The sequence below is a fragment of the Anabrus simplex genome, chromosome 5 (assembly GCF_040414725.1).
Source record: "Anabrus simplex isolate iqAnaSimp1 chromosome 5, ASM4041472v1, whole genome shotgun sequence".
NCBI lineage: Eukaryota > Metazoa > Arthropoda > Insecta > Orthoptera > Tettigoniidae > Anabrus > Anabrus simplex.
In genome coordinates this window covers 37,510,926-37,526,026 of record NC_090269.1, presented here as the reverse complement: position 1 = coordinate 37,526,026, position 15,101 = coordinate 37,510,926, and the positions used below count along the sequence as shown (strand labels likewise).

At 37.2% G+C, this 15,101-nt stretch overlaps 1 protein-coding gene across 1 annotated transcript in view; it reads right to left on the bottom strand.

Moving 5' to 3' along the window:
• Nucleotides 1-3,884: 3,884 nt before the first annotated feature.
• Nucleotides 3,885-15,101, bottom strand: part of LOC136874298 (uncharacterized) — a 38,801-nt gene continuing 27,584 nt past the window's right edge. Inside the window, exons 3-4 of the mRNA XM_067147939.2 lie at nt 11,930-13,115; nt 3,885-4,802 (exon numbers count right to left, since the gene is read on the bottom strand). Of these exons, the coding sequence (XP_067004040.2) occupies nt 4,402-4,802; nt 11,930-13,115 (1,587 nt within the window). The 3' untranslated portion in view covers nt 3,885-4,401. The remainder of the gene's footprint in view (nt 4,803-11,929; nt 13,116-15,101) is intronic.

Here is a 15,101-nt window from a genome sequence, read left to right as displayed (position 1 = left end):
CATAGGGAATCTGAAATTTTTGTCCCGAATGAGTAAATTTATAATAACTTACCATTTATATTGGTATTATAAATTTACTCATTCGGGACAAATATTTCAGATTCCCTATGGGAATCAACATCTATAAAGTTTTATTCTTTGACTAGTGCTCTCAGAAACAAAGGTGAAACGTTTTTGAGTGATAGACACAAAAGGATTATAAAACTGATGAAAACATCATTCAAGAACACTGTACACAAGTTTGGCAAATGGCTAGGAACTTCTCTAAGAAAATAAAATGAAATTTTAGGTGTTGCTCCAATCTTTTACAATGGAAAGACAGTATTATAAATCATTTTTGGTGGTCATACGAAGTGTGCAATGGGGATGCAGAACAGTTGGTTGAACCATTCATGTTAGTTTTGCATAATGTCAACAAACTTCATGAATGGGATGAGGGAAATAAATTCATGAAGTGTGAATATCAACCATACGAGACAAAAAAGGCTTGGAAAAGAAGAACTTTCAATGACTACAATGCTTTGAAAATTATTATTCTAGACCCCACAATTTTAATGCATCTAAAGCACACCAGTCATTTCTGCCACACAGTATTCTAGAGACTTTAACACAATGGGCATCTAAAATATGTCCCTAAAAGAAAACATTTTCATTATGAAGGAACAGTTTCACGAACTACGCATGTTATAATGGACTGCAATAGAAACATGAGTTTGGAAACAACGGAATTTCGTTCTTAATATTCCAAGTCCATGAAAATGTTCTGGGCCGCACGCGCGCTACACTGAAGGAATCAGCGTGTCCTCCTAGTCCGAAAGGACCAGGCAACCCATTCAACCTCCTTTGTGCTAGGGATTGGGGCTTGCAATTGTTCCCCATGAACGAGGAATTCCCAGTAAGCGCAAGTCATAAGCTCGCGTTGATTACGTCCCTGCCCTTTGTACACACCGCCCGTCGCTACTACCGATTTAATGATTTAGTGAGGTCTTCAGACCGGTGCGCGGAATCTGCTTCGCGCAGTTTCCGATGTGTCTGGAAAGATGACCAAACTTGATTATTTAGAGGAAGTAAAATTCGTAACAAGGTTTCTGTAGGTTAACCTGTGGAAGGATCATTATATGACATTTACAGTAAGATACAAAAGTTGAAAACTAGAAAAGCAGCTGGAATTGATATGGTTCTGGGGGATATACTAAAGACAATGGGTTGGGATATAGTACCATATCTGAAGTACTTATTTGATTATTGTTTAAATGAAGGAACTTTACCAAATGAATGGAGAGTTGCTATAGTAGCCCCTGTATATAAAGGAAAGGGTGATAGACATAAAGCTTAAAATTACAGGCCAGTCAGTTTGACATGCATTGTATGTAAGCTTTGGGAAAGCGTTCTTTCTGATTATATTAGACATATTTTCAAAATTAATAACAGGTTTGATAAAACGCAGTTTGGGTTTAGGAAAGGTTATTCCACTGAAGCCCAACTTGTAGGATTCCAGCAAGATATAGCAGATATCCTGGATTCAGGAGGTCAATGGGACTGTATCGCGACTGACCTGTCTAAGGCATTTGATAGAGTATATCATGGGAGACTACTAGCAAAAATGAGTGCAACTGGACTTGACAAAAGAGTGACTGAATGGGTTGCTCTGTTTCTAGAAAATAGAACTCAAAGAATTAGAGTAGGTGAAGCTTTATCTGTCCCTGTAAAAATTAAGAGGAGAATTCCTCAAGGCAGTATTATTGGACCTTTATGTTTTCTTATATATATCATTGATATGTGTAAAGGAGTTGAATCAGAAAAAAGGCTTTTTGCAGATGATGTTATTCTGTGAGTAATAAATAAGACTGTGAGCAACTGCAAAATGACCTCGATAATATTGTGAGATGGACAGTAGGCAATGGTATGATGATAAATGGGGATAAAAGTCAGGTTGTGAGTTTCACAAATAGGAAAAGTCCTCTCAGTTTTAATTACTGCGTTGGTGGGGTGAAAGTTCCCTTTGGGGATCATTGTAAATACCTAGGTATTAATATAAGGAAAGATCGTCATTGGGGTAATCACATAAATGGAATTGTAAATAAAGGGTACAGATCTCTGCACATGGTTATGATAGTATTTAGGGGTTGTAGTAAGGATGTAAAGGAGAGAGCATATTTGTCTCTGGTGAGACCCCAACTAGAGTATGGTTCCAGTGTATGGGACCCTTACCAGGATTACTTGATTCAGGAACTGGAAAAAATCCAAAGAAAAGCAGCTCGATTTGCTCTGGGCGATTTCCGACAAAAGAGTAGCGTTACAAAAATGTTGCAAAGTTTGGGCTGGGAAGACTTGGGAGAAAGGAGACAAGCTGCTCGACTACATGGTATGTAGGATGCTTTTAGCATCCTACATTCAGTATCTTCAATACGGATAACAATGATTTTTATCACTTACATGGTATGTTCCGAGCTGTCAGTGGAGAGATGGCGTGGGAGGACATCAGTAGACAAATAAGTTTGGATGGTGTCTTTAAAAGTAGGAAAGATCACAATATGAAGATAAAGTTGGAATTCAAGAGGACAAATTGGGACAAATATCCGTTTATAGGAAGGGGAGTTAGGGATTGGAATAACTTACCAAGGGAGATGTTCGATACATTTCCAATTTTCTTGCAATAATTTAAGAAAAGGCTAGGAAAACAACAGAGAGGGAATCTGCCACCTGGGCGACTGCCCTAAATGCAGATCAGTAGTGATTGAAAAATTGATTTGATTGAATATGGGTAATATGAGTTGCAGGGATATTGGGTACAGTACGAACACCCAGTCCCTGAGCCAAGGGAATGAAACATTTAAGGTTAAAATCTCCGAGGCACTCTGAACCTAACAGCACTACGCTGACCATTCAGCCAAGAAAAAGATGGTTAGCAAAATGAACTTATATGGCTAAATCCAACGCACAGCACAAAAATCTACAACACAATGTTTGAAACCAAAACTCCTCAAAACATACCCCAGTACCTCGTCATCCTAAAGAACTGGCTAGATTCACATTCTCCTCCCACCTCTAGTCACCTGAAGATGAGCATCAAGGAACACCATTATACAAACTCATTTTATCTACCCAACTAGAATTAATTACGTTACTTTATTTTCTCTACATATTTCTTCTGCAAGCTCATATTAACACAATGTTTATTTTTATGGCATTTGACTTACCAATTAGGCTGCATAGAACCAGCAGTAAAAGAATATTCTGACCTCTAAAACATGCATAAAAAGCCAGTATGAATATGAGTGAAGTGAAACTATACTATTTTGAATCCAACAAGAACTCTCAGATAGTGACGAGTAATTGCCTTTCTGTAAAGGCAGAAGCCATAGTATTTCAGGGTGTAAATGTGAAAGTAGCATTCCTATGTCAACTGATATCAAAAGCATGTGTTATCAAGAGTTCCAAACTATTGTATAAATGAAGTACAGGGGTGTGCAAAATTCATTCATTCATTCATTCATTCATTCATTCGATAACCTAATTCCTGGTACAGGAGTGTTTAATATAACACAACATAACTTAGCCATAAAAAACAAATAATTCTAAAAAGAAATAAGATTTAACTCCTAAAATGTGGACTTATATAACATATAGAGAGCTTGTAAATTGGATTAATTTGTGGACTGCAATAGGTCATAAAAATCGTATTCTTATACCAAGTGTAGTGAATCGGATAAGAAACAAGTTCACTGAAGCAGACAGAATTTGTCAAGGATTTAGGGTTGCTGAGGTTGTTTAACCTGGCTTAAATTGCTGTTTATTAGAAAAGGTGAATAAATAATAACAACATTATACTTATATGAGTAGAATTGTGTTTTATTGGATTTAAAAAAAAAATCAAATGTACAACTAAATGCTTCTACTACATATACGGCTGATAGGAGTGGAATATATGACATTACACATATTTCATCAAGTTCAGTATCTTCGCTTCTCATAACCGCATCAAGTTCTAACAAAAATGGACATTCTTTTTTTACACAGTCATACTGACAAGTGATTTTAGAGTGGAGTGCTCTTTTAACAAAATGAAAATGGACAATCTCACACAAGATAATCTATTTTAAACTCACACAACATGCTCATCAATTATGTGAATAATACACTGTCGTTACCTTTCCAAACCAATCTTATGGCATTATTTCTACTTCACCTCATCGATATTCAGATTTACTTCTCCATCTTATTGATGAATATATTTCTTTTCCCCTTCCTGGGATATCAATCTACTGACCTTTGTGTCACATTTTCCCTTGACATAGTTTGTTCTTTTGCCTCTTTCAGGAAACAGAATCAACCTCTGACCTTCAGATCACATCCCATGTAATCAACTAGATTCATTCAACTTGAAAGAACTTAATGTATTCAGGTAATGCGCTGGTGTTTCCTCTTGATGTGCTTGTTTAGTGTACTTTTGACTGTGAACGATGCTTTACATTCTGAGCATTCATATGGTTTTTGTCCAGTATGTATCCTCATATGAACTTTAAGGCCATGATTCACAGACTTTCCACACACAGGGCATGTCTGACGCTTTATAGTACCAGCATGTCGTTTCTTGTGTGCATGAAGGTTCGCTTTGGAAGCAAATGCCTTGTCACATTGGTCACATTTGAATGGACGCAAACCAGCATGTTGATTCATGTGGCGTGCTAGTGCACTTCTTCGCAGAAAGCCCTCATCACATTTGGAACATTTGAAGTGTCTTTTCTTGTCATGAATCTTGGTGTGCTGATTCAGGTTCCCAATATTTGAGTAGCATTTACCTGTCAATCATAAAAATCATACATAAATCATAGTTCATTAACAGCAAGTACTCTACATGAAAATTTATTTTCTCTTTAGAAAATTAACTCAACAATTTGATTCCAATCAAAGGTAAGATAAGATGATAAACATACAATACGTAGAAAGGAATGGATATCCTGAAATACAGCTTCCTATGTGAATAGTGATAAAACAATACTGGAATGAAAAAAACAGAGTATATAGAAATATCTGACAAAATCTATCTTGCTACATCTTGTTCCAGGACAAACTTCTTAATCAATAAGCAAGGTTTGAACCTAGGAGCAAGAGTGAACTGACAATTCACCCCCAAAAATACACCTAATTCCTCAGCAACCAAATATGTTTGCTAAAGTTAAAACAATATGGATGACATCAAATATTTCAAAAATCATGGGAACAGATTTTGAAAAAAAAAAACATGGTGGAGAATGAAACTCATCACAAATCTAACACAGAAATATTCTCATATTCTAAGATGACAAGATTAGTATGTAAATAAAATATAGCCTTAATCCTTACATTGCTAAGAAAGCTGGTTGTGCAAAATGAATAATGAAGCTGAAGTTTGCATTCAGGAGATGCTGGGTGCAAACCCTACCACTGGCATCACAAAAGACGTTTTTGTGTTCTATCACTTTCACACAGCTGTGCTGTGCCTCAGCTGCTACCTCCTAAGTTGTTGCCCTTTCCTATCTCTGAATCACAAAAATGGTAGCGTAACATTAAAAAGCGAATAGAAAAGAATGAAATTACATCAATTCTGATAACAAATTTTTACAAAATTTGCCTGACACTGTGATAGTACATATATCATACCCTCGCACTATATGTAGAAGTGAGAGATATTAATGTCAGTATTTGATTTTATTATTATTATTATCTGTATTTAGTTGTATATTTTGTCATAAATATTTGTAAGCTGAGAGGTCTCCATATGTGGTATGAGTAATTTGTTTTGTACAATGGCCGGGAAAACACTGCTATATTGAACTTGGAAACTTTGCATGAGTCATGTATATATTCCAGTGCTTGGTGAGATGGACTTCTTGTTGTCGTCGAGAAGTTCTGTGGATCATGTGAATAGCCCATAATCACATGAGCTTGTTGATGTTGTAGTCGGAAATCTACGATGAGTCATGTTTATTGATCTTGTGATTGCCTTGTGACACTGGAAGAGATTCAGGGCATGGTCTTGACATGTGTCTCCACTCATGATTGGATGGCCAGGATGAATCTTGACGTATCATCCGAGAGGAAGGGGAATGCTGATGTCTATTTAGCATGTGATCAAACGGCAGGAAACACACACTGTATGGTAATGAAGTAGTGCTGACACACACTGTACGGGAAGGAAGTAGTGCTATCACACACGGGAGTGAAACTGGATATACGGTACTGGAGTGACACAGCTGCACTATACTGGACTGGACTTCCACCGTTTGTGGAACATAGTCTTTTTATGTTCGTGGAAACTGACTGACCTACAATTGCAGAGTGCATAGGCACTGAGTATTGTATCACTTTGAGGTGGCCTGGTATTACATGTTGCTGAAAGCTGGGAGGTGCTATATCTCAGACTTTCCATAATTTATGTTCCAGAACGACAAGCGTGTGTTGCTCAAATGTATATATCTTTACAACAAGTGTTGAAGTCAGTGAACACAATATTACGAGGTGCAGTATCTGTGTGATATTATAAGTGTTGATTATGAGAATCGGCAAGTCATGTTGATACAGAGACAGTGAAGGGTTCTTATCTACATATATGTACATTGTTCAACAGACTAATCACAAATGGTGGCTTAGTTCTCGCTTTCGTTTTCCCACTGTTTTCTCTGTTGTTGTTGTTGTTGTAAATACAGAGTCTTCCAGTAATATTTTGTTTGTGTATTATAAGTGTATTTTGGTGTGTAGATGAGGTGCTCATGCATGGATTTTATTGAGAATATAGTTAGATATTTTAGAATCAGTGGAGTTACTGATGAACCTAGGTGGAGTTCCTACCTATTTAGTCGTTTTCAGAAGGTTAGGTAAGGCCTGAAGCAGATGTACCACTACGCAGCATTATGTACATGCCCTGGGAGATAAAGAATTATCATGCTCTATCTAAATTCAAGGGATCCATTCTGGTGAACTCTGGCGCCCATACTACGGACATTTCGATTAATTATGTTTATTAATTTATTTCAAGTATTTTATGTATTTATATAATTTTATTTATATTTTATATTTTAATATTATTTATGGCTATTGATATCAAACTATAACAATTAGCGTCCTACATAGGGCATCGAACAATCATTCAATGCAGAAGTAATTTGCATATCAGCACTAACAATGGAATACTTTTAAGCTAAATGGACATTATTTTATAATATTAATGATGTGAAGGCCAAAAATAGATGATTGGTTTATACTAGGTTTACCGTAGCAGTCAGGATGACCGTTTTATTTTCTCTACCACTTTCATTATACGGTTAATATAAAAATCTTTCGGTGTCTTTTAATTATTTTAAGTGCACTTTTCGGCTTATAGTTTCAAATACCCGTAACTCATTTCTAGTTGGTGCTACGAGGTCACGTGGTATACTTACTTTTACTGGACAGTCATTTTAAATGCTACTGCAGTACCTCCATATCAAATGTGCATTCTTTTAGAATGAAAACTCATTCCAACAAGATGTTAACTTTATTACCACAGGTCACAGAATTGAATAGAATGCATTACTGTGCTACAGTGAGGCAGCTGCTGGCTCCTTTCAAACAATGATGTGATTACACTGACAAATAAATGTAGTCAGTAATCAAAGGTGTGCAATCATAATGAGCAGTCAATCGTCATATTCAACACAGTAGAACCTGAATAATTCGAAATCGGTTAACTCAAAATCTCGCCTAATTCGAAGCAGCTCTTGTTCCCGGAAACATGAGGTATGGTTTTGCTTGTTATTTAAATGGTTTAATTCGAAATACTGATAATTCAAAATTTGAAGAACAATGTTGGTCCCGTTACCAAAATTCAGACTTTTAATTCGAAACTGCCTTCACATTTTGAAAAAAAATTGTATTTTACAGAGTCATTTAAATTCAAAATTTCTCTGCGTCATGAAAGAATGCGTCTTCCGGAACATGCAGGGGTAAATTTCTGCACTTTCACACACTTCAGCGTGTCTACAGTGTGCTTCATATCTGCTAAGTTCGAGTGGAATCGTAATTATTTTGTATTCGGCGTTTTAAGGATCACCATAATTTCACGTTGCAGGCAGTGTGTGGAGAAGTAGAATCCACGAACATTAGCAATGCTGACAGTTGCCGAAAAAGTGTGGTTTATCAATTCGTACGCACCAAACAATATTGTCAATGCCTATGAAACTGATTGTTTTTTTTTTTTGTTTTTTAATGCTGAGGCCAAACGGACTTACGGTTTTAAAGGAGAGAACTGCCAGCCGGGAAATGTACTGTGTTGCTAGGCAGTGCACACGGAAGCGAAAGACTTCCTTCCCCCATCATAGGAAAGTTCGAAAAGCCACAATGTTTTAAGGGCGTCGAGCACTTTCCATGCAAGTACAAGGCATCTAAAAATGCAAACAGTATAGTAATCCAAGAGATAAAGCATTTGCACAGGGGAGCCAGCATAATTATTCCTCGTCTTTGAATCTTGTTTGTTTTCCTTTCGTTAGGTGAGGTTATGTTTGCCACTGTTTTATCCAAGTGCATTATTTGAATAATGTAAATGCACCTTGTTGGATACATTTCTGAAATAGTGTTTTCCATGCCATTTGAAAAGTTTAAACTGAGAATCAAGGTGATTGCATGCATTAATGGGTCTAAGAAGTGCCATGGTGGGAAATTGTATACATATAGTCACTGTACTGTTGTTATAATGCGAACAGAAGCAAGAGACTTTCTCCCCTTGTCACAGGAAGGTTTGATAAGCCGCGTTGTTTTAAGGGCATCGGGTATTTTCCATGCAAGTACAAGGCATCTAAAATGCATACATTACAGTAATCCAATGAATAAAGCACGTGCATAGGGGAGCCAATATAGATTTCTCCTCGTCTTTGAATCATGTTGTCTTTGTTTTGATTTCATGATGTGAGGTTATGTTTGCCAGCGAGTTATCCAAGTGCATTATTTGAATACTGTAAATGCACCTTGTTGGATACATTTGGAAACAGTTTTTTCCCCATGGCATTTGAGAGGTTTAAACTGCGAATCAAGGTTAATTGCATGCAGTAACGGGTCTTAGAATATACTGTGACGCCGCAAGGGTTGGCATTTCTGAATTACGTGTTGGTGGTTCATTCGAAATCACGTAATTCGAAGTCCGATTTTTGCATCCCAACCACTTTGAATTAACTAGGTTTTACTGTAGTAACAAACATTCAAAATAGATTTTCTGATTTAGATGGCATTTTCACATCGCAATAGGGTGATGAAGTCAGGAGTGATTTAAACCTTGACAATTGTGAAGACGTGTATAGCTTTGTAAATGTATAGGTGGGCCGGCGTAAGGTTGCACATGACAGCTGCGCACAATGTTGGTTACACTGCAATGGCGCACGAAGCGATGTTGCCGCCGCAACAACAGCTGATTGCAAGACACGCGAGTTTTTAAAAACATGGAAGAAATGTTTTTAATATCATCGCGATGATACACAAAACAAATGAAATCCGCTGACAAAAATCGAACTTTCAACTCACCGGTTATTTATCACACAAAATGATACGAGATAAATATACTACGAAATTCTTATTATCGCGATGTTAGAAAATACTAAAGAAATCGGTCGACACGAATCTCACTTTGAATACACCAATAAATGTTAGAATAATATATACCGGTAATAACACAAAATATTTCAAGTAAAATCTATAAAATTTACGAAAATTCAGAATCCTTATTTTCATACTTGATTCATACACGTAGAGGCTCGATACCCTCCAGATCACTGTTATCACTACCGTCGCCTTCGTTGTCATTGTCATCATCGTCTAGGCAGATCATCAACTCTTGACAGTCACTGATGATGCCATGTATTGCCATTGTTGAGTTAATGAATGTTGCGACATGGCTAACTTTCTTCATCCACAAAGCCGCATCCATTCGAGCAATACTCTCCCTAAACAGTCCTTCCACTTCAGTAATTGTGAAGGATTTGTTATTAGTGCGTACCGGTACGTAAAGTTTTACTTCACCCGATACCGTACCAATTCATTGAGGTTGAAGTGACAGTGGTACGGCAACAACCTAATAACCTCGTGCCCTTGTTCCTTCACTATCTCGTCGACTAATTTAGTCATACACATATGCGCTGGGATATTTCTTTACTGCAGCCATTCCACTAACAGTTCTTTACTGATGCTCGAAGGAGGGGTCTTGTTCATTATTACGGAGTGGTAAGGTACATTGTCCATAACAATGACAGAAGGGACTTTGAACTGTAATCATCGTACGGTACCGTCTTTTTCTATTGAATCAGCCTGGAAATAATTAATTCCTGTTACAGGAGATAGCTTAATTCGTTTCTTCCCGAAGTGCTGTGAAATAAATCCCTACTATCAGTCCCGTTTCCGCTACTGCTATGTAGCCTACCCCGGTCCCTTTTTACTTCTATTCTTGGAGGCGGACACCTCTCTGAATAACAGTACGCTTTGAAAGCCCTAATGTTTGACGTATGCGTTCCACAACATGATCTGCAGGAACAGAGAGACGGCTGTACAAGCGTACGAATTTCCTCTCCCTCTCATAAAACTCGCGAGTTCTCCGCACTAATTCTAATGCCTGACTATTAAGGGACACACCGCCACGGCGCAAAGAATTATCACTTCGCGTTTCATGACTATGTTGTCGTTTCCGAGACATCGCACTGCATTCGTTAAAATGAAACTTCACAATTATCTCACAATGAAAACAAAACTTTCATAAACGCGCGAATCACACCTGACCACGTGCTAGCGACGACATACATAACGGCAACACTTCAATGCGGTAGTCAAGCTAGTTATAGATGGCACCACTATACTACCCATATTGCCAACAACAATCAACTGAAAATAGTTCGTATTTATTTTGTGGCTCGCTTAAACCTTATAACATTTATTAAATGCTCATATTTGTGTAAGCAAATAAAATATTATAAGCACTATACGGAATTAAATAGGAATTAACATGAATAAAATGCGTAACTGTGTCTGACATATAAAAAGTAGTAGATTGGTGATTCTGATTGACGGGTGACGTTCTTCATTTCATTTTTGCAGTGGTGGCAACATGACTTACAACTGTCAAGTGCAACCTTGTGCCGGCCCACAAATAGGCTACATAGATTGGATAGTGATTCTAGTAGAATCCTCATGTGAAATTAAATCACACAAAAAAAGCCTTCAATCTCAAAGGTTACAGGACTGCCAATGAAACAGTGGTGCACGCATGCCAGCAGAACAGCTGATGATAAAGGTAATTTTTTAAATTTTGCTAGTGGTTAAACGCTGCACTAAAATATCAAAGGGTTTTGGTGATGTAAGGATGGGAAAGGGCTAGAATTTGGAAGGTAGCAGCCATGGCCTTAATTAAGGTACAGCCCCAGCATTTGCCTGGTGTGAAAATGGGAAATCACGGAAAACCATCTTCAGGACTGCTGTAAGTACAGTTCAACCCTACCATCTCCCAAATGCAAGCTTACAGTTATACAGCCTGTACACCACAACCAACTCGCTCGGTGGTCCATTTTTGTGTTAAATGTCATGAACTATATACCTCATCGGTGATCTTCTTCCTTTCCTAAGTGGCTAATCCAAACCTGAATGATGGTGACCTAGACATTGTCCTCAGTTAAACATGCCTACTGACCAGGTATCCTGAGCTGGAGTTTCATTGAGGAAGAGGGGCCAGTTTCTTCCCTTTCCTCCTCATGCCAATAGCCCATGGGCTACCCATTCATGTAGTGACACTATCCAATATTGCTTAATCTAGTGTTTCACGCTAAGCCGTTGGCCTCGCAGGTGATACAAAACTTTTTATTTGATGTGTATGTGCAGGTTTCCATTTACATAGGCAACTGCAATATACTGTAAATACTATAAATGTAGAAATACTCACCACATGTAACACATCTGTGAGGTTTCTCACCAGAATGTGAGCGGGCATGTACTTTGAGATCACAAGGCTTGGTAAATCCTTTACCACAGACATCACACTGACAGTGAAACTGTCCTTCATGCTGAGCAAGAGCGTGAGCCCGCATCAATGATGCCGAGGCAAACTTTCTATCACAACGATCACAGGAAAAGGGCAGATCACCAGAACAGAGCCGCACATGTAATGTCAGATTTGAAGCACAGTTGAAGCTCTTTCCACAACACTGACAAATAAAAGGACGTTCACCAGTATGAATACGTTCATGAATACGCAGAGAACTAGCATACAGAAATCCCTTGCCACACTCTGTGCATGAAAATCGGAATGAACCTTTATGTTTCCGGAGATGATCCTCCACAGCATGTCGTTGAATGAAACATTTTCCGCACACTTCACACTGATATCGGTACTCCTGAGCATGAACCATTAAATGGTTTTCCAGTCCACTGCGGAGCATGAATCCACGCCCACACCGATCACAATAGAAGCTGAAAGCTTTGGTATGTTGTTGTATATGTTTGTTTAGATTCTCCTTGCTTGCCAGATATTTACAACAGACCTTACACTGAAATTTACTTTCTTTGTTACCAGTGATCAAACATTCATCTTCCATATCCATCAAACTGTCCCCATTTTCATTCTCACATTCTGATTCTTTTGGATCATCAATTTGTGTAGTGACAGCTTCTGCTTCTGGGTATGTTTCCTCTGCCTCTTTCTTTTTTTCTTTTGGCTCTTCATTCTGGACAGATTCAGTTGCCTCAGGCTGAATTTCAGTAGGTAACACACTGCTTCTCTTTTCCTCTTGAGAACATGCTTCGGGTACTTCCCCTTCAGTTGGTTTTGAACTTACGTCCTTCCTAGCTTGGAATAACTGGATAATATCTTGCTTTGCAGTAGCAAGTTTATTTTCTAAACAGTCGACTGTATCAATTAGATTGAGGCAACGTTTGCAAATTAAGTCATCTTGAAGGGGTAAAAGAGGTTGGCAGTCACTGGCAACCACCTGCGCCAGTTTAGTAGCAACTGGTACTTGAGATGCTGATGTCACAGGAGAACTGACACTGACATGTACGAAACGCGAATTGGATGTACTACATACCAGACAGCGAACAGAGCCATTGTTCTTCATTTCATCAATAGAAATCTATAACGAGAAATAATAAAGATCAATATTAGAAATTATATGGTACAAAATAAATACATAAATAAATAAATAAATAAATAAAGTAAGAAAGAAAGAAAGAAACAAACAAACAAACAAACAAACAAACAAACAAACAAACAAACAAACAAACAATCAAACAAATAAATAAATAAATAAATAAATAAGCAAGCTGGAATGTTTAAAAAATATTAGTGCTGGAATTTAAAACTGCATATTTCTTATGCATTACTACTGTTGTTTTTGGCATGTGAAATTGAGTAAGTAAAATGGTAATGAGAACTATATTGGTATTATAAATTTACTCATTCGGAACAAATATTTCAGGTTCCCTATGGGAATTAACATCTTTATTAATTATAACATGTTGCCGCACACATAGAACACAAAAATAATAACTAATTTACAATGAATATAACATTCCTAGTTCATATGATACATTTCATTTATTGAAGATGACTATTCCAATACAGTAGAGAGCACTCTAATGAGGCAGTTTATTTACCATACTAAACAGTTTTACATATGGCTGAACTTTGCAGCACCTAAGGTTGCACTAATACTTATTTGGTACCTCATTTAATCAATGGTGTGAAGAAATCTACTGACTTTATAAAATCAATTAATCTACTGCTTAATATTATAAAAAAATATATTCTCTCCTCCTCTTCGTGTTTTTGATTTATATGATAACTTTTAAAGAAGATAAACTGGAAAACTGCACAAATAGTAAGTGAACCAGAAACCAACTACACACCATTCTCACACTGTAGCAATAGCATAAAATTGTGTTTATAAGGGTACTGGTACTAATACGAAACTGGACCTTCCTTTGAGTATTTGTAACCTTCCTAAAAGCTTTGGTGTTGTGTAAATTTCTGGATCTCAAGGCATACTTTGGGATCATAAATTTGCACTAAGAATTCAGAATAAGAACCAGTTCTACTACCTACAGGTAAAGTATGCGTAAGTTGTCCTCCACATAAAAGGTTATTTCTGTTCGACTACTCCCGGACAGTGCCATTGGCAGCATAAATTGTAGTTACCTAGCATTTAAATTATTGGCCATTTCGAGGGTCAGATAAGACTTTACTTACTGGGCAAGTCTTAATAACTGAACATTATTAGCTGTATTGTTTGTGACATACAACTTAAATTAGCTCAGTATGCTGATAAAACATGATACCATAACAGCGATCGGTATTGTATTACAGGTTCAGGAATGTTTTCCTTGAGTTGCTACAGTCACATCACAATCGCGTCCACAGTGTTGAGGACATCAACTGCATGTCAAGCTTTCACAAGGAAAATGTACATTGGTCCAAAATCGAGACCTATTTAGAAATCCTCTCAAATGACCTTTAATTTTCCAATTTTAGTTTTTCACTTTCCGAACACAAGTTACAGGTTGTTATATATGTAGCATAATGGCTTTGTAACATGAGTTAGGAAACAGCCTCGAGTCTCCATCAAGCAATGTTCTTAAAATTGTATAAATGATTTGCTCTTTTCATTTGCATGCCATTTTTCATACATTCCTTTATTGACAATATAGTTCATTCAATGTTTAATAACGATTCTATATCTATTAGGTAAATGTATGTGCTATTTATAGAAAATGATGTTATGATTTAACATTAGAATGAAATAAATGATATCAATAAAAGGAAGCATCCAGAACTAAACAAAGCCATAGATGTAGTTGCAAATAGAGGATCGGAGGTACTTGTTTAATTTACAGAAGCATGCAGACAGTATACTCAAAGGACGGACGGGTGGGTGGGTGGATGAGGGGACAGGCAGACGGATGGACCACTTCCAAAGGGTTCCCCGTCCACCAATGTGAAAATTGATGTTTGGTACCAATGACTTTGTCTGTGCATCATCTACTGATTTATATTTGTCTTACAGTACCAAAATGTCCCGAAAACCTTGAAAATTACATTTGAATATCCTTTGCAGTTCCAA